The 24,968-nt window shown below is 34.8% G+C and overlaps 1 protein-coding gene across 1 annotated transcript in view; it reads right to left on the bottom strand.

The window, feature by feature from the left end:
* Window positions 1–361: 361 nt before the first annotated feature.
* LOC120624095 (protein O-mannosyl-transferase TMTC1-like) overlaps window positions 362–24,968 on the bottom strand; it is a 216,241-nt gene continuing 191,634 nt past the window's right edge. The window contains exons 7-15 of the mRNA XM_039890446.1: window positions 22,845–23,034; window positions 20,039–20,160; window positions 18,241–18,405; window positions 14,103–14,216; window positions 7,390–7,530; window positions 5,418–5,617; window positions 4,181–4,346; window positions 2,581–2,704; window positions 362–1,788 (exon numbers count right to left, since the gene is read on the bottom strand). Of these exons, the coding sequence (XP_039746380.1) occupies window positions 1,426–1,788; window positions 2,581–2,704; window positions 4,181–4,346; window positions 5,418–5,617; window positions 7,390–7,530; window positions 14,103–14,216; window positions 18,241–18,405; window positions 20,039–20,160; window positions 22,845–23,034 (1,585 nt within the window). The 3' untranslated portion in view covers window positions 362–1,425. The remainder of the gene's footprint in view (window positions 1,789–2,580; window positions 2,705–4,180; window positions 4,347–5,417; window positions 5,618–7,389; window positions 7,531–14,102; window positions 14,217–18,240; window positions 18,406–20,038; window positions 20,161–22,844; window positions 23,035–24,968) is intronic.

The following is a 24,968-nucleotide window of genomic DNA, read 5'->3' as shown; positions in this document are numbered from 1 at the left end:
CAGCAAAAGCTTCTTGATATTTTGTTCTTCAAGAGTGATCATGAAATCGTATAAGAAACACTATTATGTATATACTACTTGCATGTCTGTCTGTACTGTGTTGCCTTTCACCAGAGGTGCGTTTACAGCTCTGGATGTGATCGAGATTCAATGAATGTTGGAACTTCATGGCTAAGCTAGATTATCTCTGATGAAAATACAATTCCATAGTGAACCTATGTAGCCTGATACTTGTTTAAAACGGCATAAAACCACTGTCAGTTCTTTAATGTTTTCTGTCTCAATAACAATCTTCATCGCATCTTTTTCGCACGTCTTAGTTCCTCCAGTTTTGGGAGAAATGATTACTTACACACTTTATAGCTTAGCATTGCATCCTCTAAATTATCCACGTTGTTAAGTTTTGCTTCACAGAAAAGTTTAATAACAATAAATAACAAGGTGGGTTCAATTTCCATAAATAAGCATATGACTTTGAATTATAAACTAAAAAAAATTCAGTGTTTTCCATATTTAAAGTTTCTCACCTTGAACATTTGACTTAACTAATTCTACCTCGCGATATTGTCAGCGCAACTTTACATCTAACCTCACTGCATTTTCGAAAATAAATATTAATTCAAAAAGTTTCGCAAGCACACACCTTTGTTCACTTGTGACTTCTAAGTAAAGGTCAGCGAAGACGGAGCGACAAACTGACGGATCAGGCTCAAGCACTTTTCTCACAGATAAAAGTATGTACAAATTACAAGAAAAAATACTAGAGATTCCACAGATAATTAAACATGTCCAGATCGAATAAATAATTAACAAGATAGAAATAACGGGAGATTTATATGGAATAAACAATTATTATTCATGTCTATATAAAACTTCAGCTTATGAATATTCACTATCACTACAATTTTCACTTAACGTGAATTCGGTCATTGACAACCGTATGTATTGTTGGCTGGCGATATCTGATAAAATGCGTACAGTGTCATGTTGCATCCTTTATACTGTGTCCACAAGTAAAAAACTTGAAGAACGTCAGAAATATTTTATTTCAACTTTCATGAGTTCCACTGTTGTGCTAGTACAAATTCCTAAAATTACTTCTCTATCGATGATGATATTTAATTAACCGTGGAAACTCTGGGCTATAATTATCAATGGCACTGTAAGCGCAATTATTCTCAAAGTTCATTTTGTGAGGTCAAATTTTACAAACGATTTAATTCACTGAAAGGACTATCGCTTAAAAACATTAGTAGCAAAGTGATACTAATAAACAAGTTAATTATATACAAGAATTTTAAAGTTTGAGGTCACAAATTGTAGCCACTATATAATACGTTTTCAATGCAAGAGTAAATTATGGCCTTGCTTGAGCTTAAGCGAAATTTGACACTAGGTTTGCGCTGACCCTAAAGCGTTCGTGTTTTAAAACGTGTTCATGAGAATATGCTCAGTCAGTGGCGGCACTATGTTCGGTATTTCGTTATTTTTTACATTTTTCTCTTTTCTGTGCATCGTACACTTTTTCTTATGACCGATTTCGGATTTGTTATGAGTAGTCTTTATTTGTGTTGATATAGAGAGATTACGTTTCTTAACCGCACACGCTTTCCGACCGCACGGACTACTATTGATAATCACAATTTTTTCACTTTCACTGTTTTGTTTGTCACTAATCATTTTCGCTTCGTTTTTTAGTTTTTCTTTTTCTACCTTTACAGATTTGTCTTCACTCGTAGCTGTTGCTCCTGCTGATAGTTGAGAGTGGTCGAAGCAAGTTGTAGATTTCTGTACACCAATAAAAAATATTATAGAATATGGAATTATTAAGATTATTATTTGGCTTCCCAATCATTGCTCCGATCCTAACAACATATTGCATAGACATGGACTTAGACAATTTTGTCACTTTTTTTTTAATTCAACGGCATCTCACGGCATCAGGGGAATAAAAAAAATATCTTTTTCTACCTGTTTACGCATTAACATCTTAGTCAATCATAGCAAAAAATTCATAAAGATATCTTGTGTCCCGGAGATAGATATAGAATATATTTTGTCTCGGGAAAATAAATTATTCTTTTATGTGTCTTTACAAAACCGAAACAAACGTGGGCAATGTATCGCACAAAAGCTAGTTTTATTAAATTACTACCTACGCCCACTGAATATTTTATAGCGATGAAATTGTTACGCCCAATCTGGGTATTCGTATTATGCTATATTATTTTATGCAATTTAACTAAAATATGGAAACTACTTCACAAATAAATTGAAATTGAAATTGAGAACATAATTAACCTAACTATTTGATATATCGATTCTAAATATAATATAATAATCTAAATTTGTTTGTGGCTCTTATTTGCTGAACTAGGTTCAAATAATTCAAATTTACAAATTTTATGGCTAAATCTAGTGTGTGTCTAAACTCTTACCAATAACTTTATTTGTGGCAATGCTTATTAAGAAAACGAGGATAATTTTGTATAATTTTATTTTAATAAAAACTATAAAAGTTTATTTGCAAAAAGAGTATTTTATCCAGACTCTTTGTCTCTTCAATGAAGATAAACTTACAGTAGGGTTTACAGCTCTCGAGTATATCTGAACGCGTCCTTCTAACTCCATCTTCAAGCGCCATTCTCTCAGGTACATGTGGGCTGCTGCGGCGCTCGGCCAACCTCGTCTCCACGTGTGCCATCTGTGGTAATAGAATTCTTTAGGAACCTTTAAATAATATAGCATAATACGATCTTCGTTGCCGTTGACAATTTTCCCAACTGTAGCTTATTTAACTCTACGTGAGTTACATAAGCAGAAGTTGGGAGGAAATGAGCCAGACACAGAATAGGGCCCTTTAATTTTCCTTAATATTGTCATAATCTTGTATAGGTGAAACCTCGAAACATAATGACATATGAATTTTCCGTTAGTTAGATTTAATATTAAATATGTATGCAATTATGTTAATGTCCTAGACTACATTATTTTATTAGAAAGGTTAAGGTGAGGTTTTGTTATGGCCTGCTAAATACCCGAATCACCCGCGCTACGAATTTTTGCTTAACAAAACATGCACGTAAAATTACGTTGAACAAAGGTTCCATTCTGATGAATAACTTTTCACCCACAGTGGTTATGTATTTTGTAAATACTTTATAATATTCCATTATGATTTGTAGTTCACGTTATATTATTTGAGGTTACAATGAAAATTGTATTTGATAAAATCATAATTATACCAGATCATGGTTGGAAACCGCATTGTGTTATTACTGTTTATTCGATTTTGATTATATAGTTGTAATATTTGAATGACAAAGGAAACTGAATATCAATGACATTATTGGTTTTAAACGGAAGCTTTGTTAGAAAATTAGTTCGAAATGACTGGGTATTGAACTAGGATCTGCGGTCAAATGTACCTATATGGTTAAATTCCCAATAAATTTTTCATAAACCTATTCTTAATGCGATTCTTCAAACAATGCATGTTTCCAGTGATAATTGGGCATCTTTTGGCCAGTTATGGGTCAGAAACGTGAGCGCTGACTGTGGGTCTCATTTAAAGCTCTGCTTGGAGCTATTGCTTGGATTATCTCTAAGCGATCAAATAAGGAATACGAAGATCCATAGAAGAGTCAGAGTTACCGAAATAGCTCAAAGTATGCGAGATACATAGCTCGGAGAACCGATGGACGTTGAGGCTCCACGGTGATGTAATAATGACCAGTAAACGCAACGTTGGTTGACAGCCAACGAGATGGACAGATGACATTTAATGTGTCGTAGGGAGCTGCTGGGACAAATTGGGCGTCCATTGGTTGACATGATGATGATGATGATGGCATACTGCAACGCAGCGTGGGCTCTTAAAACCTGTATCAAAGTTGAAAAGTATCTTGAAAATAATCATCTGCGTGATTAACTTTTGATCTTATATTTCGTTGATAATAAAAAAATTATCTTTAAAAATACAAGCAAAACATTTTAAATTCTAGACTTCAAAGGAGTGTCCCATTTCTTGGAAAATTGAAGCATATCTTTTACATTCCTTTCATTCGAATATAAAATTACGTTAAAATTTAAAACTAAATTTTCTGGACAACTTTCATGGCATACTTTTTTATACTGTAATTAAATATGGAAATATTAAACACGGAAGTTTAAAATTTACCTTGTCATCAGTTGAAGCGTTCTTGACTTTTGTCCTAAACTTCTGTACATAAGTGCTGTGGACCTAATCGAAATAAGGTCTCCCCTGATTGGTTTCTCAAAATTTCGACTTCGAAAACTAAGTCTTGATGCTTCTATAAAGAATTTAGCTGCTGCTACTGGTAATCCTGAAATATAAATTTCTTATTTAAAATGTTCTTGTATAATACATATAAATGCCTGATGCAGTGTTGAGTGCTGTCGTCTTATAAGTGTTAGGTCCCGGGCTCGATACCCAGCAGAACAATAGGGGATAGGGGAAGGGAGGGAATAGTTAATAATTGAAGTCTTTAGTACAAAGTTTTACATCCTCAAAGTCAAAATCAAATATTTCTTTATTCAAATTGGCACATGTATGGCACTTTTGATGCGTACATTACATTTAAAATATGACATAGAAGTGAGTTGATGGCAATAACTAAATACGTTAACTTAAAACTAAAGCTAAGAGGGTTCCAATCGCGCCGTCTAAGAAGAAGCCTACAACAAACTTAGCCGGTCTTTTTTTTATTGTCACCATCTCACCGTGTTATTTAAAACTATTTAAGACGCAACCTGGTTAGCAATAATTTATACCCAGGCTTTTTTATCGTTGACGAAGTCCTTAATACTATAATAAGACTTTTCTATAACCTTACGTTTAGTACAAACTTTGAACTTTTCAAGAGGCATCTCCAAGATATCAACTGGTAGTTCATTGTAAAGTTATATAAAATTAGTGTAGTATATATCACTGCAAGTTTATTTTTGCTTCTAATGTTCAAATTATTGCAGTCACATTTTCTCTTAAATTTAGATTAATTTTTGTGAACCATCATTAAATTTGCAAACATGTATTGGCTAAAACTTTTGCCTAATTCCTCCGTGGTGTAGTGAGTGCTGTGATCTTATAAGTGGGGGTCCAAAGTTCGATTGCCTGTACCAAAGTTCGATTGCCTGTTCCGTAGTCCACCACGCTGGCCCTGAATGTGGCATTCAAATAAAAAGCTCATCCTACCATCAGTCCTCCATAGGATACCGGTCGCCTTTCTGAACAACGATGGTACAGCACGCAGTCCACCACCAAGCCAAGTGCGGATTGGTAGACTTTACGCACCTTTGAGAATTCTATGGAAAACTCTCAGGTATTTAGGTTTCCCCCGATGCTGTGGCTTCTGGTATATATTTTAAAGAAAATTAAAACTAAAATACTATTTTACCTTTGGTTCTCAGCCAATTTCCATATAAAACATAGTGTTCCCAGTTGTTAGGCTCAAGTTTTACAAGTCTAGATAATATTCTCTGTTTCTCGGCCTCGGGCGTCAGTGTCAGCAGCTCCACGTGAGCTTGCACGAAGCGTGGCTGGAGAGCTATACATCGCTCCAGCATTGATATGGCTGGGGTTGTTCGCCCACTTTTCCTGATCAAAGAAAAATACAAATTCCAATGAAAACCGGCCAAGTGTGACTCGCACTCGCGCAGAATTAGTTCCGTACCATCTATCTCTATATGTATAAAAGAGAAAGTGGGTATGTTCCGTATGGGCTCCGAAACGGCTTGACCAATTTCAATGAAACTTTCAGGGAATCTCCGGATTGACCTGGCGAGTAATCCTGTAAAGTTTGGTGACGATCGGAGCACTCCTATTTGTGAACTGTCAAACTGTCAAATACAGCTTTTATTTACTATGATGATATTCTATTGTTGGGTGAATATGGGTGTAGATAATGATCTTCACCCGCTCGAGAAGAGAATAGAAGAGAATGAATACGGAGAGAAATAAATGATTTAATATATTATGATACTTAAATTAAAAATGTAATGATGTAAGTTTATTGTTTAAATAAAATAAAGCTAAATCTAGCCCGGCGAAGCGGGCTGGGTACGCTAGTATTATTATCTATAAAAACGGCAATAAAAATCATTCCTTCTTAAATATGTAATTTATTTTGTTTTTTAGTACCTACTTTACTTTAGAAATAGGTTTACTCTAGCATGTTTGAGCCGTTAGGTCTCTCGGTTTATAGTTACTCTGACACCAGTTCGGAAGGTAGATTCTACCTAGAAGAAACCGGCAAGCTACTCGGCAGTTGTTTTTTCTAACGTCAACTATTTATAACTTCACATTTATTTGAATATAAATTCGGTTTTTCAACTATTCCAGTAGAATTTCTTTAAGCGCGTTTCAAAATAGTTAAAAATTACTATCTAATTTATTATATTATATCTAATCTTATTCTTATAGTATCCTACTCATATTAATTAAGAATTGCCATTCAAAAACATGAAAACAGCTGGCGCAAAATCGAACCTTGTTAAAAATCTACCATTTATCCGAGAATTAGCCTGAAAGAAAATTCTGCAGACCGCAAGCATCTTCTATAGAGAAAATATTAACAACTTCGAATAGGTTTTTAAATCACCAGCTATGGAACTCTAAATAAATGTTTAATATTCGCGCAATTCCATAATCGCATTTACCTAGTTATGGATATCTACTAAAATTGCACTGCAGTTGTTTTAATTACGAATTCAATTATAATAATTATCGCATGGTTTAACAAATAGCAACCCATAAATAATAATTTTCAATTTTGCAGTTGTTAATTGTACGAAGGTGGGCTTTATTCCGATTTAATTGGCGTACGGGGTACGTATGAATAGCGATTGAATTAAATATAGTATTTATTATATTTTAAGTCTATCCTCAACAGTAATTAAAATAGGGAGGAGTTTTGCGGACGAACTTTTGTATTGCGCTCTTTGACGCCTTTAAATTCGAAAATGCATGCAACAAGACTCCTTCATTCATTCATTCCCGTCCGTCATCTGTTGATAAGTTGATAAGCAAAGTTGTTAGTTGTTGAAAATTATATGGATATTTTTTGACAATAATAACATTGCTAAGTAATAACTCTATAGATTACGAATAGATTGAAAATTGAAAATGGACATTAAAGATTCGTCGAACGTGTTAAGTTCAAATTCTAATTCAAATTCAAAAATGTTTTATTCTTGTAGACCTTATTACAGTCACTTATGAAGCGTTCATACATATAAAATGTTAACACAAATGTTAAGTGATGGTGATAAAAAGAAAGCTAGTAAGATACTAGTAAGTATTAACTAGTACATTTCAAATAAATGGTGTAATTTTCATATTAATTGATTTTGGCTGAAGTTATTTCTTACTTGTAAAGCTTGCCAAGATTGTAGTGGGCGTTGACGTGGTGCCTGTTGTACTTGATTGCTTGCAAGAAGTGATGCTCGGCATTATCGGCCCCCACCAATGTGCCAATATTGTTGTGTGCGCTGGCGTAGGTTGGCCAAAGCCTAGACAAATAAAGATACTCAGTTTTAAAACGCAACCGGCTTTCAGCTATGTACTCCTGGTACACAATTGTTTTATATCCATACTAACATTATAAATGCGAAGTAACAGTTTATTCGCTACTTGTATTTGACTCAACCACCGCGCCGATCTCAAATATATTTGAATTATACGAGTACATAGCATCCTGGACATATGACAATTTTTATCCTTAAATTTAACCATAGTTACGTTCCCGAAAAATAAAAATTATAATAACGATGGCAAACCTAATACTTACGAACATTGAGCTGCTTAAAGTTTTACCAGAGTCATCAGAGTGCAAAGTGCTCTCACGCTCGCAATCGTTGAGTCGTTTCCAAGTATCAGAATACTGTAACGGCATAGGAAAATAGGGCTTATTTGCCTGGTTTTAGATTTGAAGTCTGTAATCCAGTTTTTAAATTTTAAAAGAGTGCATGCTATGGACGAAATTAATCTTTAAACCATTGGAAATAAATTCCATTTTACTCTAACGTTACATAGTATTATTACAAGAATCCCACCTTTAATTAGTAGCATATAAAATATATACTAAGGTTTTATTTTCAAATCCTCGAATCAGTATCGTCGTATTATCATAAATGGACAGTTATTTGGCATATGTTTCATGACGTCCTAATAACAATAATTATTATTCAGTAGCAAAAGCATGGTTATATAAGTTACTATTTCTGTTTAAATTTTATATATGTATCCATATTTTTTATTCTAGCGCAGAATTTAAGGTAGTATAATTCTTTAATTTAAATTCTTGCATTTAATTAAGCTATCGTTAATACTAACCAGTGCATGCTGTGACTACCTAATAAGTGAAATTATGTGTAATTAGTAACCTAAGGCTAACTTTATCCATAACTAAAATACATGTTATTTTTTTGTTTGGTAGTTCTAATAAAAATAAATAAACCAATACCGTACTTTTTTGTATAAACTTTTTAACTTGCAATTAATTAGTTTAGACAACACAAAGTTATCCATGCACCAAAGTAGTTAAAGAAGAACTAGTAAATCATATTTCGCTTACAGTATAAAGCGTCGGAGTTGCTGAAGTCTTTACCATAAAACTTGAGTTATATCAAGAAGTCGACGCGAACAGATCTAACTACCGACTACATCTGAAACTTCAAGCGCAATACCTCATGTCTTATAGCAACAACGATACAACTAAGATGCAACTGTCGAAGAATATTTTAAAATAAGAAACTATTTTTTTTCTTTATTCCAGGTATGGTGGTAAGAATATAAGTACCCATGTCGATTTATGTATAGCCAGTTCAAAACCGGATATTGTACAAGTGTGTTATAAAGAAAAGTATACTGAGAAATCGTGTATCGTGTTTATGGACGAACGGCAGTGATAAGTTAGCCATCGGCTTTCGTTTCGCGGAGACCGAGTTCAAGCCCCGGCAAGTACCACTGACTTTTTTAGAGTTATGTGCGTTTTTAATTTAAGCAAATTAAATATCACTGGTTTCAACGGTGTAGGAAAACATCGTGAGCAAACTTGCATGCGCGAGAGCTCTCCATGATGTTCTCAAAGGAGTGTAGAGTCCAATTCGCACTCCACCAGCGTGGTAGACTACGGCCTAAACCCTACCCATTGTAAGAGAAGATCTGTGCCCTGTAGTTGGGCCGGGATAATGATGGTAATTAAGGTTGAACGGTTGATGTAAACGAGTCATAGGGTGCCATTGCAACCAAGTGGCATGACCCGTGGAATTTTCTATAAAAGAATACTAAGGCTGTAGAAGTCCATTGGTTGGTATGATGATGATGATGATGATGTTTTTGGTATGTATGATGCAGTCGTAGATGGAAACGGGCTAACCTCTTAGGGGTACGGCTTTCACATAAAACCAATATAAATGAAATGAAATTTATATTTGCCCACAAAATCGCTTACAATTGTAATAAAAAGAGTATATCTAACAAAAAGCATGTGTACAAATAGGGTTCCGCCTCAGCACGAAGCCGCAGCGAGCTGCAGAACTGGTTTTCAGGGGAACCCTGTGTGCTCACAGACGTGTTTGCGACTGCTTTATCCATGCCAAAACCTTAAGTCTATACATAATAAAAATAAAATTAAACATACAGCAAGAAGCTTACCACAAATTCGGGCATTGTCCATAATATACGAATCGGTGTCTAAATAGCTCGGTGGCACGTCTTTGTTGGAAAGGTCCTAACTAGCCACGACCTACCACGGTCCTAAAACCTCTCACGGAACAGACCACAGAAACATCGGCAAAAAATGAATAAATAAATAAATACACTACGACAAAACACACATCGCTATCTAGCCCCAAAGTAGCATAGCTTGTGTTATGGATACTAAGATAGCTGATGAATACTATCTTATAAATATACACACAAATGCTTATAATATACAGATAAACACTAAAAAGCACCCATCACATAAACGCTTCAAGCTGTGGGAATCGAACCCACGGCCCTGGACTCAGAAAGCAGGGTCGCCGCCCACTGCGCCAACCGGCTGCCAATGAACTCCCGAATTGCCCTTGGCTGAGATTCGAACCCGGGACCTCTCACTTACAAGCCGATCTCCACACGAAAGATATTAAAATTCCGATGAACACAATATTGATTAATGTTCAAATAACTCTAAAACCGCCATTCATTAAATTTCCTACCTAAAGAAAGGAATACGTCGCGCAAGAAATGGCGGAAAATTAAAGTGCGGAAACAAAACAAATCCTTCTTTGAATATTCGAGAAAACAAAGAGTTATAAGATATGCTCATTAAATACGCTTAAAACTAGAAGTATAAAACTTATACTACAGCACTTTACATCGTGGGGTCTCAGGAACGTCCCACTCAATCTCTAGAAATACACGACCCCCGTTGATATAATAATGTTTGAGGAATACCTAGGGAGGTTAACAAGTTGTAGTGAGCGATATAGCAGTTTGTCTCATTCCTAACCGAGGCAACACAAATACTCTCACACAACAAATAAGTTCGCAATTAGTGTTAGGCGGCTTCCCGTCATCAGACACGATGTCGTGTGGGATACCTTAATTGTTTTAAAGGCTAACTTTATGTTCTTTGCTGAGGAATAAAAAACAAAGTGCATAAAGTGCGCACAGGGTATGCAGATGATATAAAATGTATGTAAACAGGGTATGAAGAAATGAAGAAAAAGGAATATTGGATAGAAGCAGGCGTCACTTTGCGGAAATCAATGATATATTATGAAAATGAAGCTTAATTTGCCATAGTCCGCGAAAAGCAGGAGAAACTGTATGGTTTAAGTTATAATTTCATTAATCCTTCTACTCCACGCCAGATCTTCGGTAATGTACCGTCTACGCACGTTTCGCTCCGTAACCGGAGCATCCTCAGGAGATGTTGACTTTACATTCGCGCAAATTAAGCTTAATTTTCATTACAGAAGAAAATGAAAAAACCTCTTAGATTATATAACTCGTACTGAAGATGTTTTTTATTGTACATCATCTGCCTGCTTTGTGCATACCCTGTGTATACCCTGTATGCACGATACTGAGTGCATATATATGTTGTGGTTTTAAGGTGGAGGTCCCTGCTCGATTCCAGAAAGGGACAATTTGAAGATTTATAATCTCTGAATTTTCTCTGATCAGGTCTGGTGGTCTGGAGGCTTCGGCGGTGGCTAGTTAGCACCCTACCGACAACGACGTGCCGCTTAGTGATCTAGCGTACGATATCGCGTAGAAACCGGTTAGGGGTATGAATTTATTAAAACTGAAATATCAGGTCTGATGGGAAGCTTCGGCCGTGGCTAGTTACTCTCCTACCGACAAAGACGTGCCGCTTAGTGATCTAGCGTCCGATGTCGCTAAGAAACCGGTTTGGGGTGTGAATTTATTACAACTGTATACCATCTTAGATTGCAACATAACATACAGTCAAAAGTATGTAAGATTGTTAAAACTAACTAATTTAGATAAACATACAAAGGAGAATGCCGGAACACGGTTTCGTTTGGTGCCTCATTCAAATTGTTATCAAAAATTAAGCCTTAGCTTCGACGGTTAATAAATCTTAGATTAGTGGTTCTAGTATATTTTGAACAGTACCATCAATAGGTAGGTACAATAATCGCATGTGTCAAAAATAATCTTCATTCACGAACTTCATTTGCATGTAACTCTGAAATCCGGCGAACTAGAGTTTTAATGTTTTTGGTAATGTATTGCAATTATTAAACCCTTCAAAATGAGATAAATTCCAAGAAGGCACCTTATAAGTACTATGTGAAACCAAATCCCATACTACATCCGGCATTCTCCTTTACATAAACATAAAACGCGATGAAAAGAGCAATAGACTTATTGGTGCTGAAACTAATATAAAGATTTAAAAACATCGTTTTTTAGAGAGATCTAAACTTTCAGTGCGTAGAAACATTTACTACTCTGGACTATTTAATTTTATCGGATCTCAAAAGTGAATTAGGACCTATGCTATGTTGCGTAGTGTGGTTTCCCTAAACTTGTGACTAAGATGTGGTCCATTAAGATTATTAAAATAAAGAAACTACTTATAAACCAACCCATTACTATAATATTTGTGCTAAAATGATATTTATTTGGGTAAGATCTTCTGTCAACTTTTACGATAATGCTAAAAACCCCTTGACCGAGAAGCGGCCGAATAAGATATCTATAAGATAAAACTTGCATATAGTGTCATTATCTTGGAATCCACTTTGGGTCTGCTCTGAGATTATCCTGGCCAAGTTTGGGTTACCAACCCACAAGCCTTTAACATTATGGAGTAGGTAGTAGTAGTAGTAGTAGTAGTATTCACAGGCATGTAAGTTTCCTTCACCGTTAAAGCAAGTGATATTTTTATAGCTTTAATTAAAAACGTCGTTTTTCCTAACGTCAAAGGTTGTCTGACAGAGATCGCTTTAGTGATGAGACCGCCTTTCCAAGCTCTATTTTCTATTCTAAGTTTCTTCTGTATATGAGTTTTCTTTGTATAAAATGTGTGTGTGCAGTAAATATTTCAAAGAACAAACAACGTCGAACCCGGTTCCTCCGAAAGAGATGCTGATGTTTTACCCACTAGAATTAACGTGCCAAATACAGTTCACAGTTCAGATCACTCTCTCCTCTCAGAGTGAGTTCGCAGTCCACCACCAAGCGGGGACCGCCGTTAAAGCAAGTAGTATTTAATTCTTGAAACGTATCCTATATTATATCCCAAAGTATATTATATATCCTATATTATATCTAAAGTATTCCTTTACTAAAAAGTATTTATATACTTGTAGAAATAGCGAAGTTAACAAGTTGTAGTATGGCAGTAAGTATGTCTCATTCCCAACCAAGGCAACATAAACAACCCCACACGACAAATAAGTTTGCAATTAGTATGGTAAGGCGTTTTTCTCCAGACGATACGATATCGTGTTGGTTGGTGGATATGATATGTTTATTCATTAAAGTTAAATGTTTCCTGTTTGATGCATTGTGGGATATGTGAGAGCGACTCAAAGTATTTATAATCTTAATCTTTTTATACATAGCTGACGTACTGACTAACTTGAAAAAAAATAATAGTTATTTATTTAAATGAAATACAGCTTATATAAATATGTTTTTCAAAATTTACAATTAATCACTTAAGAGACGCGACCGTATAAAATTTTAATGTTCATAAATTGAGATAGAATAGTTAATGATATTCTTTCTGAAGTCAACGCGATTTTATTTAATGAAAAATTAAAATGATACCATGCTTTATTCGTCATAAAAGTAAAACAAAACTTAATCAAACGTCGATACTCAAACATAACACATCAATTTAAAATAATTTAGTTTTTTGCACACAGTTTTTGTTATTTGTACAGATTAAATCAAAACAAAAATTCATTTTTACATGAATGACGATACCTACTTTGGAAACATCAAGTGATAAGTGATTTAACACGCAGCCTATTAACGTCCCACTGCTAGTCACACAACTCGTCTCTCATAAGAGATCATTTTTAGAGTATACACAACGCTCTGCCAATGCATTTTAGTAAGGGCTAATAACTACGACACTATTTGTGTATTTTCCAGACCGGAGTTAGGAAATTGCTAACCCCCGTACCTCGCAGAGCACGTTAACCCGTCGGTTGCGGCTATTAGCACATTCTTATTATAAAGCTCATCAACACTCATTGGGGCCGCGTGTTGGGTCTATGCTCTAAAACCGTCTCTCCTGTGAGAGGAGAGGCTTGCACCCAGCTGTGGGACATGAGTGGGCTGCGGATGATGATACCCCGTATATCTCTCCTTGCTACTATGCCCATATACCACGGATTGGCACATAATATGTCACTTGCTGGTGTAAAGTTATAAGTTCGGCTCTTGGTACTGACCTCGTAAAACATGATATGTCGCTAGTTGATGTAAGGTTCGTGTTTGTCTCGTTAAATCGCATAGTATAAAATCCTGTAAAACACTCTGTCACTAGCGTTTACTAGCTACTAAGCTACTAAAATCTGTACTCTAACTAATGCAGTCATCTTCGTACCTTAAAGCTTCTTTGTAATGTTTGATAGCGTTGTCTTGTTGCTCGGTCTCTCGCAGGAAGTTGCCGAAGTTATAGTGCAGTTTAGCATTCTGCGGCAAAGTCACTAAGTCCGCTCTGAAACAAACAACACACATTTAGGCGACATTTTGGTTTACACACAATACCTGCAACATCATTGGTCAAACGATGTTTAAATAAAAGAAAGTCGTTTATCGTATTTTTGAATGTGCGGGACGTTTAAATTTTACCGTTAGGAAATCGTCCCACGAAAAAATAATATTCTTGATAAACTTTTGTCATCCGGTCTATGGAAATGTTTGACTGCATCAGCAGTTGTTTTCCAGGTTTCGATCCCCGCTTATGTCAAAATAAACGAAGTATTGGGGTTAATAATGGAGGACTGATGATCACATATTGAGTATAAAGTATAAATCTGATATATCAGCAATCATACTTCAATAATAATATGTTCTCGATGAATGAATGAATGATATAAATCACATAAAAATACAAAAAATTGTAACTAAAAAGTTTTACAATCAAGCGGCCTTATTGCTGCATAACAATCTTTTGCAATGGCGTAAAAAAAGAGCTCAAGAAGATATTCATCATACAGTAGGGTTTTCTGTCCAGATTTTTTTTATTTTTTTTTTATTGGTCAACTTAAGAGTAAATCAACTAACGATAAGTATATTTAAGGAACAGCCTGGAAATAGTCAATGGAGGTCGCCAAAATTCGTGCTCCGAAAAGCACGTCAGTCTTACTTATTATATTCACTAAAGTCCACCACCACAGAAAGCAGTGATAGCTCGGCTTCACTTTCGGGGGGCCGACTTCGCATCCCAGCATGCACCTCCAACTTTTCAAAGCTATGTGCGTTTTAAACAATTAAAAATATAAATTGCTTCAACGGTGAAGGAAAATATCATGAGGAAACCTGCATAAAGAGTTCTCCGTAATATTCTCAAAGTTGTGTGGAGTCCACCTATCCGCACTGGGCCAGCGTGGTGGACTACAGCCTTAACCACTTTTCATTATGTGAGCAGATCCGTGCCCTGTAGTGGGCCGGTAATGGGTTGATATGATTATGATTATGCAAGACCACCTACCACATTTTACAAGCATGGAGCATGTTATATGGAATATAGTGACGGCCGATTGGCGCAGTTTTCAGCGACCCTGCTTTGAATGAATGAATGAATGAATACACTTTTATTGTACACCACATAAACATAACAAATTAAAAGTAAACCGTACTGCTTTCTGAGCCTAAGGCCGTGGGTTCGATTCCCAGTACTGGAAAATGTTTGTGTGATGAGCGTGAATGTTTTATATACATATAAACACCCATAAACTGAGTCTGGGTGTTTATATGTATATTCTAAGTATTTATGTATGTTATTCATAAAAATATTCATCAGTCATCTTAGTACCCATAACTCAAGCTACGCTTACTTATTGTACATGTATTGTCGTAGTGTATTTATTTTATTTTATTATATGTGTCTAATGAATAAATAATAGATATAGGATCATCATGTTTTTGTTAACCTGAACACTTCATTACTTTTAATCAAAACATGCGTTTCACAACCTCACCTATGTTTACACATATTACTGATACACGCCGTTTAAGCACGTATAAACGGGAATTATCACATATTACGGTGGTAATCCAGACCATAAAGCGAATATTGTGTAGGTATAAATCGTAGTGAACGTTTTATGACAATTCGAAGTTCATCGCAGACTGCTGCAACAGCCGCTAAATAACTAAAAGCCAAAAAAGCACAGTAGCTGTATGTGACGTAGTTATTTTTTACCAGCTATCACACTCGGTAGTAAGGGAAAAATGCAGCCCAAGATAGTACAATCTTGCCTAGAAAATACTTTTTCATAGACATGTGCGGAAAACGGACGCTGAAAGGATATTTCAAATTTTTAAAATTAGAAAAGAAAATGCAATGCACTTTGTTTATACACATTAGAAGAATGGAATAAAAAATAGAGAATTCATATATGCACACAACTAATATATTATATCGACGGCCAATTGGCGCAGTGGGCAGCGACCCTAACTTATGAGTCCAAGGCCGTGGGTTCCCACAACTTGAAAAACTTTGTGTAATGAACATGAATGTTTTTCAGTGTCTGGATGTTTATCTGTATATTATTAGTATTTATGTATATTATTCATAAAAATATTCATCAGTAAGTAGTATATTTAATGACATCAGAAGTCAGTTAAATATCAGCAGTTCCCTTACTTTACTGTAGGTGTTTATGCTTTAGAGTAGTTATATGACATCAGGTGATATGCGCGCTTATATGTTTTTAAGCTTTACATTTAACCACATACCGCTTTTTCGTAACCGTGAATATTTTGAGCAATTAACTCCCTATCGAAAGCCGCGTTAAAGAACTGCGTTCCAAAAACCTTCATTTTGGGACAAACAGACATAAATGTGTCGCATGCTTTGCGCTACTTGCGGTAATCTCTAAACTCTATATAACGTTAAATATTTTACTCGTTGTTATATTTGTGTTAGTAGAAGTACAGACGGTATGGCGTCATTTGGGAGTTTTATGTCCTTCAGTTCTAGAAGGGTGCAATATAATGACGCATACCGCATCCTTATGAAGCTTCCCAAAAACTGCAGTGCATCGGGCATGTTTGCCGAGGCGGCGTTGCCCGATTTATTTGCTGTTATCAGATCGCGTATAGCATCCTTCTGGGAAATAATACATAACTCGGGCAACAGCATCGTTCAGGTAGCGGTACAGTACAGAAAATATTATATTTATCTAGTAAGAAACATTGCAGTTTCAACTCCTTTTCAAATATCCGTAAAACAGTTATAAAATAATAATATACAAAGATACCTTGTTGGAACATGCTTATAATTTAGTAATATTCAATATATTTTATTAATTTTATATAATAATCTGTTCATCATAATATTTAATATTGTCTCTATAACACAGTGATTTTCTTAATTTCTGTTCATCTAACAATAAAGCTCCTTTAATCTATCGAATCTACAGTAGGTAACTTAATAACCAATGTTCCAAGTAATTGAAGTACTGATATATAAATAAAATCAGTGTTGTGAATCTCAAACGCATATCTTATATCTTTAAACGAGAAATTCTTGTATATACTCGTACATAATTGGAATCTCGGAATCGGCTCCAACGATTTTCATGAAATTTAGTATACAGGGGGTTTCGGGGGCGATAAATCGATCTAGCTAGGATTCATTTTTAGCGAAGTTTAAAGGTCATATTTGTGTTGGTGTAAAGGAACTGCGCCATAGAAGAACTTTTGTGAGCGGTGGTGCTTTCCCCATTTTCCATTTCATCTTATCCTGCACAGAATGCTAATTTGCTTTTGGGGCAGTTAAAAAACAAACCACGAGAAATACAGTCCACGTATAATAATATTGAATTATTTACAAAACGCATTAGGAAATATGGTGTATTTCTGAAGTCCCAACAGTTTTATCTACCATATTTATATTATTATATTTCAGCATTTTTTAATTTGTAAGAAGCTGATCGAATTCCTATACCCTATGAACTATTCAATTATTTTATTCTTTCATGAAACGACAGCAATTAAATAATCACCGCCGCCACATCAAGCCACTTACACTCGATATAGGATGCTTCTTATATAACAAATGATTACATTAGTTTTTCTATTTAAATTTTGCGAAAAATAGAAGACATTGGGCAATGCGTAAGTTTATAAAATATGTTAAAACACATTTATTACAGCGAGGTTACTACTACTACAATTGATGAATTTCTTACAATCGCAAGATAGAAAAATGAATGTTAAAATGTGAAATGTAAGTAGTTGATGTTGGAAAAAAGCAACTGCAGAGTTTCTTGCCGGCTTCATCTCGGTAGTATCTTCCTTCTGAACCGGTGGTAGATTCACTACAAACAGATCAATACAACGTCTCAAAAGTGCTTTTATTCGGCCTACTTGAAATTCCAATTTCAAATTCAAATTCAAAATTTATTTTATTTTGAATTTGAATTTGAAATTGGAAAATCTGGGACATTATAAGGGGGGAAAAAGTCAACTATTTTAAACTTAGAATAGCTAGTTCGCAACGTAGCGTTTACCTTAGTAAAGTAGCTCGGTCCCGCCAGTCGGCGTTCCTTCTGTAAGTCCGAGCAACCCCACCCGCAGCTAGTACGGCCAAACCCACCACCAGGAAAACTTTCGATCCGGGTTTAGAGTACCACATCAGTTGGACGCCATATGCTGTTATTATGACACTGCCTACACTGTGAAAAGAATACATATGTAAGTGAAACTTCATTCGAAATGTGAACCTAATTGACGAAAAGTGAAACGAGCGAGAGAGCAGGCGGAATCAACACTTCCAACAATCATTTAAATACATTATTCAAAACAATATACAAACTATCAGTGGCGTGCACAGGGTTTTTGAACAGGGTATGCTAAAAAAAGAAATATGACACAAAATGGAAAAAGCCTTCGCATTTATAAGTTATACAAACATTTTAGAGTAGGCAGAGCTTTTGTGCATCTATGTAGTGTACGCCACTGCAAACTATTATAATCAATTACTAGTAATTGAAATGGAAACAATGATAGAGCATTGAGCTGAAAGGAAAGTTGACGTTTTAATTAAACGTTATTGTATTTTATTACTATTGTCTACAAAACTTTTTTCAAATCAATGAAATAACCTCTCCCATTACAACAAAATTGCTTTTTAAAACCATAGGCGAATCGGGGCGAAATAATTTAATCATCGTGTATTTTTTCGTTAGTCAAATATGCTCCATAGATGGCACTTTCGAAACTAAAGGCTCCAAACGCGCTCTAGTTTAAAAAGAAGAAGAGGAATGTAGAAAAATAAACTTAATTTTCATAGTTAAAGATGAAGCCTACAATAAACACAGCGAGATTTTATTTATGTTATCTTCATTACCCATTTTCATTTATCTAAATTTAAAAAGTAAACTGGTTTTCCTTATCATTGAATTGATAATTTTTTAACAATTGAATGTTTTCTTAAGAGAGAGGGATATAGGGGTTAGACCCAACACGCTGCTCTCGCACGTGATAGCGTTAACGTGCCAGAGGCTACGGTTCAAGTCATGATAACTGCAACAGTACGCTTAACGTAGTTTCTCACTAAGGCACAAAGTAAAGGTACAGGTCTAATTGAAACTTCCGAAGTAGTCCACTCATTTGGAATTAGATCATATTTTACAAACATAATCCATTGGTCTTCACTGATTATACTGTGATATAAGTTGGTTAGTATTTCGCGAGTTCGGCGTTAAGAAAAAGATATACTGACTTTTTCTTATTTATATATTTTAATAGTCAAGGTATTATATTTTGATAGTAAAAATAAATATTATTATTAATATATGAATCTCAGACTCAACAACGTGTAAATGAAAACCCTAAAAATACTTCACAGGCTTTAGAGGTACATTATGTACTGACTCTGACACTTATCTGTGAAACCAAAAACCTTATAGTTTTTAAGTTAGCCCTAACATCACATGCAAAATTAAAATCATGTGGTGTCACTTTATTAGGTAAAATGCGCGTATTGGTTTTTTATCTTCAATAGGGTTGTCAAAAGTAAACATTTAGAATGTTTTAAATTCGTTTGTATGAAAAAATAAATATCCTTCTTTTAATTTAATATTTTACAGGGTGATTCCTTATTACATATATCTATGCATCCTTCAATATTATTTCGTAATACTGTTACACGTTGTATAACATGATCTGGTCTACCAATCATGACATTATTATTTTAACAACTTTCTCGTTTTTTTTTCTATAATATGAGATAATATAAGAGAAGAAGGGGGGAGGCATAATTAAATCGTTGATATAATAGAGTTTTGATGATAGAGATGAACCCACCTTGGAATGTATAAGACTCTCTCGGCGATAACAAAACCGACGGTTACTAGAAGGTTAGTCGCGGGAACAAACGGCACCACCAGCAGAAGGAGTCCAATCACAGCTGGTGTATGTCTCTGCACCTAAGAAACAAAGATAAATGTCTTGACCAAGTTTGTAAACTTAAATTACTTAAATGACTCTTGGCTTTATCCCGAACTCTTGCTGTAAGTCCTGTCTACGAAGGTTGCCTGTAAGAGATTGCTTGCAGCAATAAGGCTGCCTTTGCATATCTATATTGTGTTTTACTGTAAACTTCTTACTTTTTTTTTTCCTGTACATTATACTCACAATAACGTGCTTCTTCTTCTTTTATTTAATTCAAATTCAAAAATCCTTTATTCATGTCGGCCTATCACAGGCACTTACGAAGCGTCATACAAATGTGTTTCTATTATTGTGAGGTGATGGTGATAACTAAATTCGTTAAACTTAAACCTGAAGCTAGCTTAAATCCTACTACTTTTCTTAAAATTAGTTCTAGTTAATATACGGACGTCATCCGGCCCGGAATAGCAGCGCCAAATTAAATATGATATTTTAATCTTATTCGGTATCATACATACAGCAGTGGCACCCAGCGAATCTGCGAAATTAGGGGTTAATGGTACTCTTGGATTCGAAATAAAAAAATACAAAAAATACTTTTCTTTACAGATATTAAAAAAAAAGTCTAGATAGGCCCTTGCCACCATATAGTGGTACCATTATACTTAACGAACTATTCTCATACACTTACATAAAAAAAAATACGTTTCGGAAGAGTGCAACCACAAACACCGTGACCCGATATTTTTACATATAAAGTAAATTGGCAATGACAACAAACTTTTATGATATATTGGTTTTTTTTTTTAAAACCTTTTTTGCTAAGCTCTCTTCTTCTATGTCGAGTTATCATTCGTATTTAAGAAATGATTACCTTTTAAGGTACATAAAATAAAGTTTATAATAATATATAACAAATCAATCACAAATTCAAAGAGATCCGTATAGTATAAATAGCAATAAAACTGTTGGTAAATATGGTATGGTAAATAAAATTAAACATGCTCTGTTCAAACCAAAACGATTCACGTTGCCAATATCAATTCCCGATGATAAATAAATATTTGAACGACATAGGTATTAGGTACAAGTTATGTATATCAATTTCCGATTCGCGAAAATTTCGGATGAATATTTTTTACAGTATTTGCCTAAAATTTAATATAGAGTTGCGTGACGTACGTTCTGTGAATATTATTATTAATTTATTTACTCGAGGGCTCATGTATAGGTATAAATTGTCAAGATTCCAATACTACACTGTTGTGTGGACCAAATGTGGCTCACACATTTTGAATTTGGAACTTACTTTATGTGGCACTTATATTTATTTGTCAATCGTGATACAGTTATTACACTATATCAACCTTCTGTTAGCCTACATGTTACAAAACGCCTTAATATATATACTAACAAGTTCCACATGACAGTGTATACGTCGCTTTACGGCTTTAAATCAATCATTAGATGAAAAATGTAGACAAAAAGATTATTGAGATTTTAATTTTCTTTTGTAGTTTTGTCTCATATCGTTTGACTTGTAGTTAACTTACAACTATCAACAACGAGGTAGTAGAGCCATCAAATGCATTAATTAACTTGCCTTAGTATCTACGAGTAATAAGTAGGTAAGTCAAATATTACAAATAAATAAATATACTACACACTTCGCAACCAAACAAAGCGTACCCCCAAAGTAAGCGTAGCTTTTGCTACGGATACTAATATAACTGATGAACATTTTTACGAATAATATACAGAAAAACACCGAGACTCTTTAAAACATTCATGTTCATCACAGAAGCATTTTCTAGTTGTTGGAATCGAACTCACGGCCTTGGAGTCAGAAAGCAGGGTCACTGCGCCAATCGACCGTCAAAATACCTATGTTCTAAGCACGTTGGATGTCTTGTGAACCACAATGGCTCATAAAATGTATTCTACTGCACCCGTGACGTCAAAATCGTGCAATCATAGTTTTTTTGGTAAATAATAAGACACATGAAACGAGCGTGACCCTGACAATATTACCTAGTAAGAGTCTTACTTTAAGAAACGTAAAAAGCATTAAGTATTGTTTACAATTGTAAGGAATTATGTGGGCAAATATTATATTACTTTCTATCTTTCTTTCATTTATTTTCAATGAAAAACCAAAGAAAACTTATGAATTAAAAATAAATGAACCAAAATTGATTTATTTAAAGAATGCAGATTATGAAAGCAACTTTTAGAATGTTAAGTCTCATTCTAACAACGGTTGGCAGAGACAACGAAAAAATTCAGCAGCTGCTTAGTTCGAACATAAACATTTCACAATCTACCAATTATTATTCTAATTATGAGACGAAAGCGAAGCCTACTCAATAAATTAATCAACTATTTAGTAACTTCGATGTTATATATGTGGCACCAAAATAATCTTTGAAATCATGTCACAAAACCATATACACGACCTAGTAAAGGTTTATATAATTACGAAAGTGAAAATTATGAGACGAACGGAAAGCCGATTGCTTTTGAGCAACCATATTATTAAGAGATTACTCAACCGTACCGTACCTGGATGTAATAAATGTGGTGGCAAAATAATGTCTAAAATCATGTCACAAAAGCACAGGTTCTTTTAACGTTGAGTATATCAACGTTACAAGAACCTTTACATTTAAAAAATAGTAAAAATGGTATCTTTTTTTTTTTTGGTTTATGTATTTCTTACCTCCAAATCAGCAATACATCTGTAGCATAACAACAGCAGTGCACCGAAAGCAGCACACGTGACAAAGTTCCTCGGATCCCAGCCACTGGTGATGAGAGGCACGGACCCCATCTGCCAGTCGTGGCTTAATGACCAGGGGCACAGAAGCAGCCACCAGTTGAATGCCGCGAGGTAGCAAAATGTCATTAACCTACGACAAAAAGTTATCGAAGTTACATTCAGCTTAACATACTTACTTTACTTCTATCAGAATGTAGAGAAGAGCGTCTGAAGAGATCGACAGATAGACACGACTCTCGAATCACTAAATCGAATCGCATATCTGTATGTCTTAAGTTAGAAACTTCCATTTGAAAACTTTTTATTGCTAAGATCGATTCTTTGAATAATATTATTAGATTAGTTTTCCAAATTGGGACTGGGTACTGCAATGGGTCTTGCAGTTCCCAGTTCCAATTTCAAATTTAGTTTCCACAACATAGAAAATTATTTTTTTCAATAAAATGCTAAATCTCTACCAATATCACGTTGTGAAGCATGACATTCGGTAACAACTCAAAAAAGAGTGAGTTTTTTAGAAAGGCACCAAATAGATGTAGAGAAGAAGATCTACCTTCTTCTAATCTGATAAATTATTACGGTGTAAATTGTTATATTCTTATGCGTAACATAACATCCAATCCTTTGAAATAATCTCTATGCGCCTTTTGCTAGTGCCGTGCAGTGACGGCAGATCAGAATACAGCTGTCCCTACGGTACTCGTCCCGCGGGTGTCACATGAGTCGACTAAGGGATTATATCAGACTACGCTCACCAACCCATTTGCCCACCATCCTGTTTATTATGGGAAATCCCTCCCGCTGGGTCTTCAGTCCAGTAGTAGACTGTTCTAGGCTATTTATCCTAAAATTTTGCCTTTAAAACACACAATAATATTACAAGTCAGTTTAAAGTACTTCATTCTAAACAATAAAAAGCTCACTACATATTGTGGGGTTCGTTAAAGTTTGTGTATTGGCGAAATAACTTCATATTCGCGTCCAAAGTCATTGGCAGAATGGCAGGCGGGTTAAAGTTTACCCACTGGCTTACAATAGAAAACAAATTATACCGGGAGTTAGAAGTTGGCAACGATACAATAGGACGTAAATTAATGTCAAGTGAAGCAGGGTGAACTTTACAATGGCGTCCAAATTATAAATGGAGGCGCGCAAAATGGCTCACCTAAAAGAAATGAGAGATACATATCATTTGGGCTGAAGAATGGGTAATTTTTACCTATAAAATAGCGCGTTCGTGTAAGTAACGATTTAATTTTTAATTGATTTTGATAATTTCGAATTCATTACTACGTTTTTTACTATAGTCTTGTTCACTAGGATGCTCTTGACGCTATAGTTAGCCTTACCTACCCGTAAAGACGTACCACCCAGAAATTTAACAATGAGTTACATTGCCGTAGGTGCGGTTAAAGGTTTGAATTAATGAGCTGCCACGTGCTTCCTTAGATTAAATCATCAAGCATGTAAAATGTGAACAAAAGATAAAAAAATGTAGTAGTTAGTGATGTAATTCATTCTTATCTTTCATTCACGAACTACCCTAATAAAATTACAATGGTGTATAAATTATAAAGTCTTTTGGGGCTTGAGGTAACTTAAACAACTTTTACGGCTAATTCTATTTGTGCTCCCGAGTAATAGTATTTAAATTCTTAATTAGAAAAATTTATCCAATTAGAATTAGTGAGCGATTGAGGCAATTTTACGAACAAATTTCAATTTAAGCCCCAATTAAATTGTTTGACTGTATATATTGCATTTTCTTTAAACTTTGAAAAGTATTATTCGAAGAATAGTAAAAAATATATAACTGCCTTCATTGTACTGAAATCTATTAACTTGTTAACTGAATTTATATATAGTCATAATTTATTTAGTCAAAATGGCAGAGACTCTGGGATTCTTAATACGATGCTTAATTACCTCAGCAGAGTTTTTCAACATTTGGAAGACCACCGCCTACGAATAAACATGGGCGAGACGATAATTATGTCTAATGCCATTATGTCAAAGTCAAAGTCAAAAATATCTTTATTCAAGGAGACCCATAGGTGGCACTTT

Source organism: Pararge aegeria, chromosome 5 (genome assembly GCF_905163445.1).
Source record: "Pararge aegeria chromosome 5, ilParAegt1.1, whole genome shotgun sequence".
NCBI classification, from domain to species: Eukaryota; Metazoa; Arthropoda; class Insecta; order Lepidoptera; family Nymphalidae; genus Pararge; species Pararge aegeria.
Note: the sequence above shows the minus strand (reverse complement) of the source record. Positions and strands in the feature narration are given on the sequence as shown.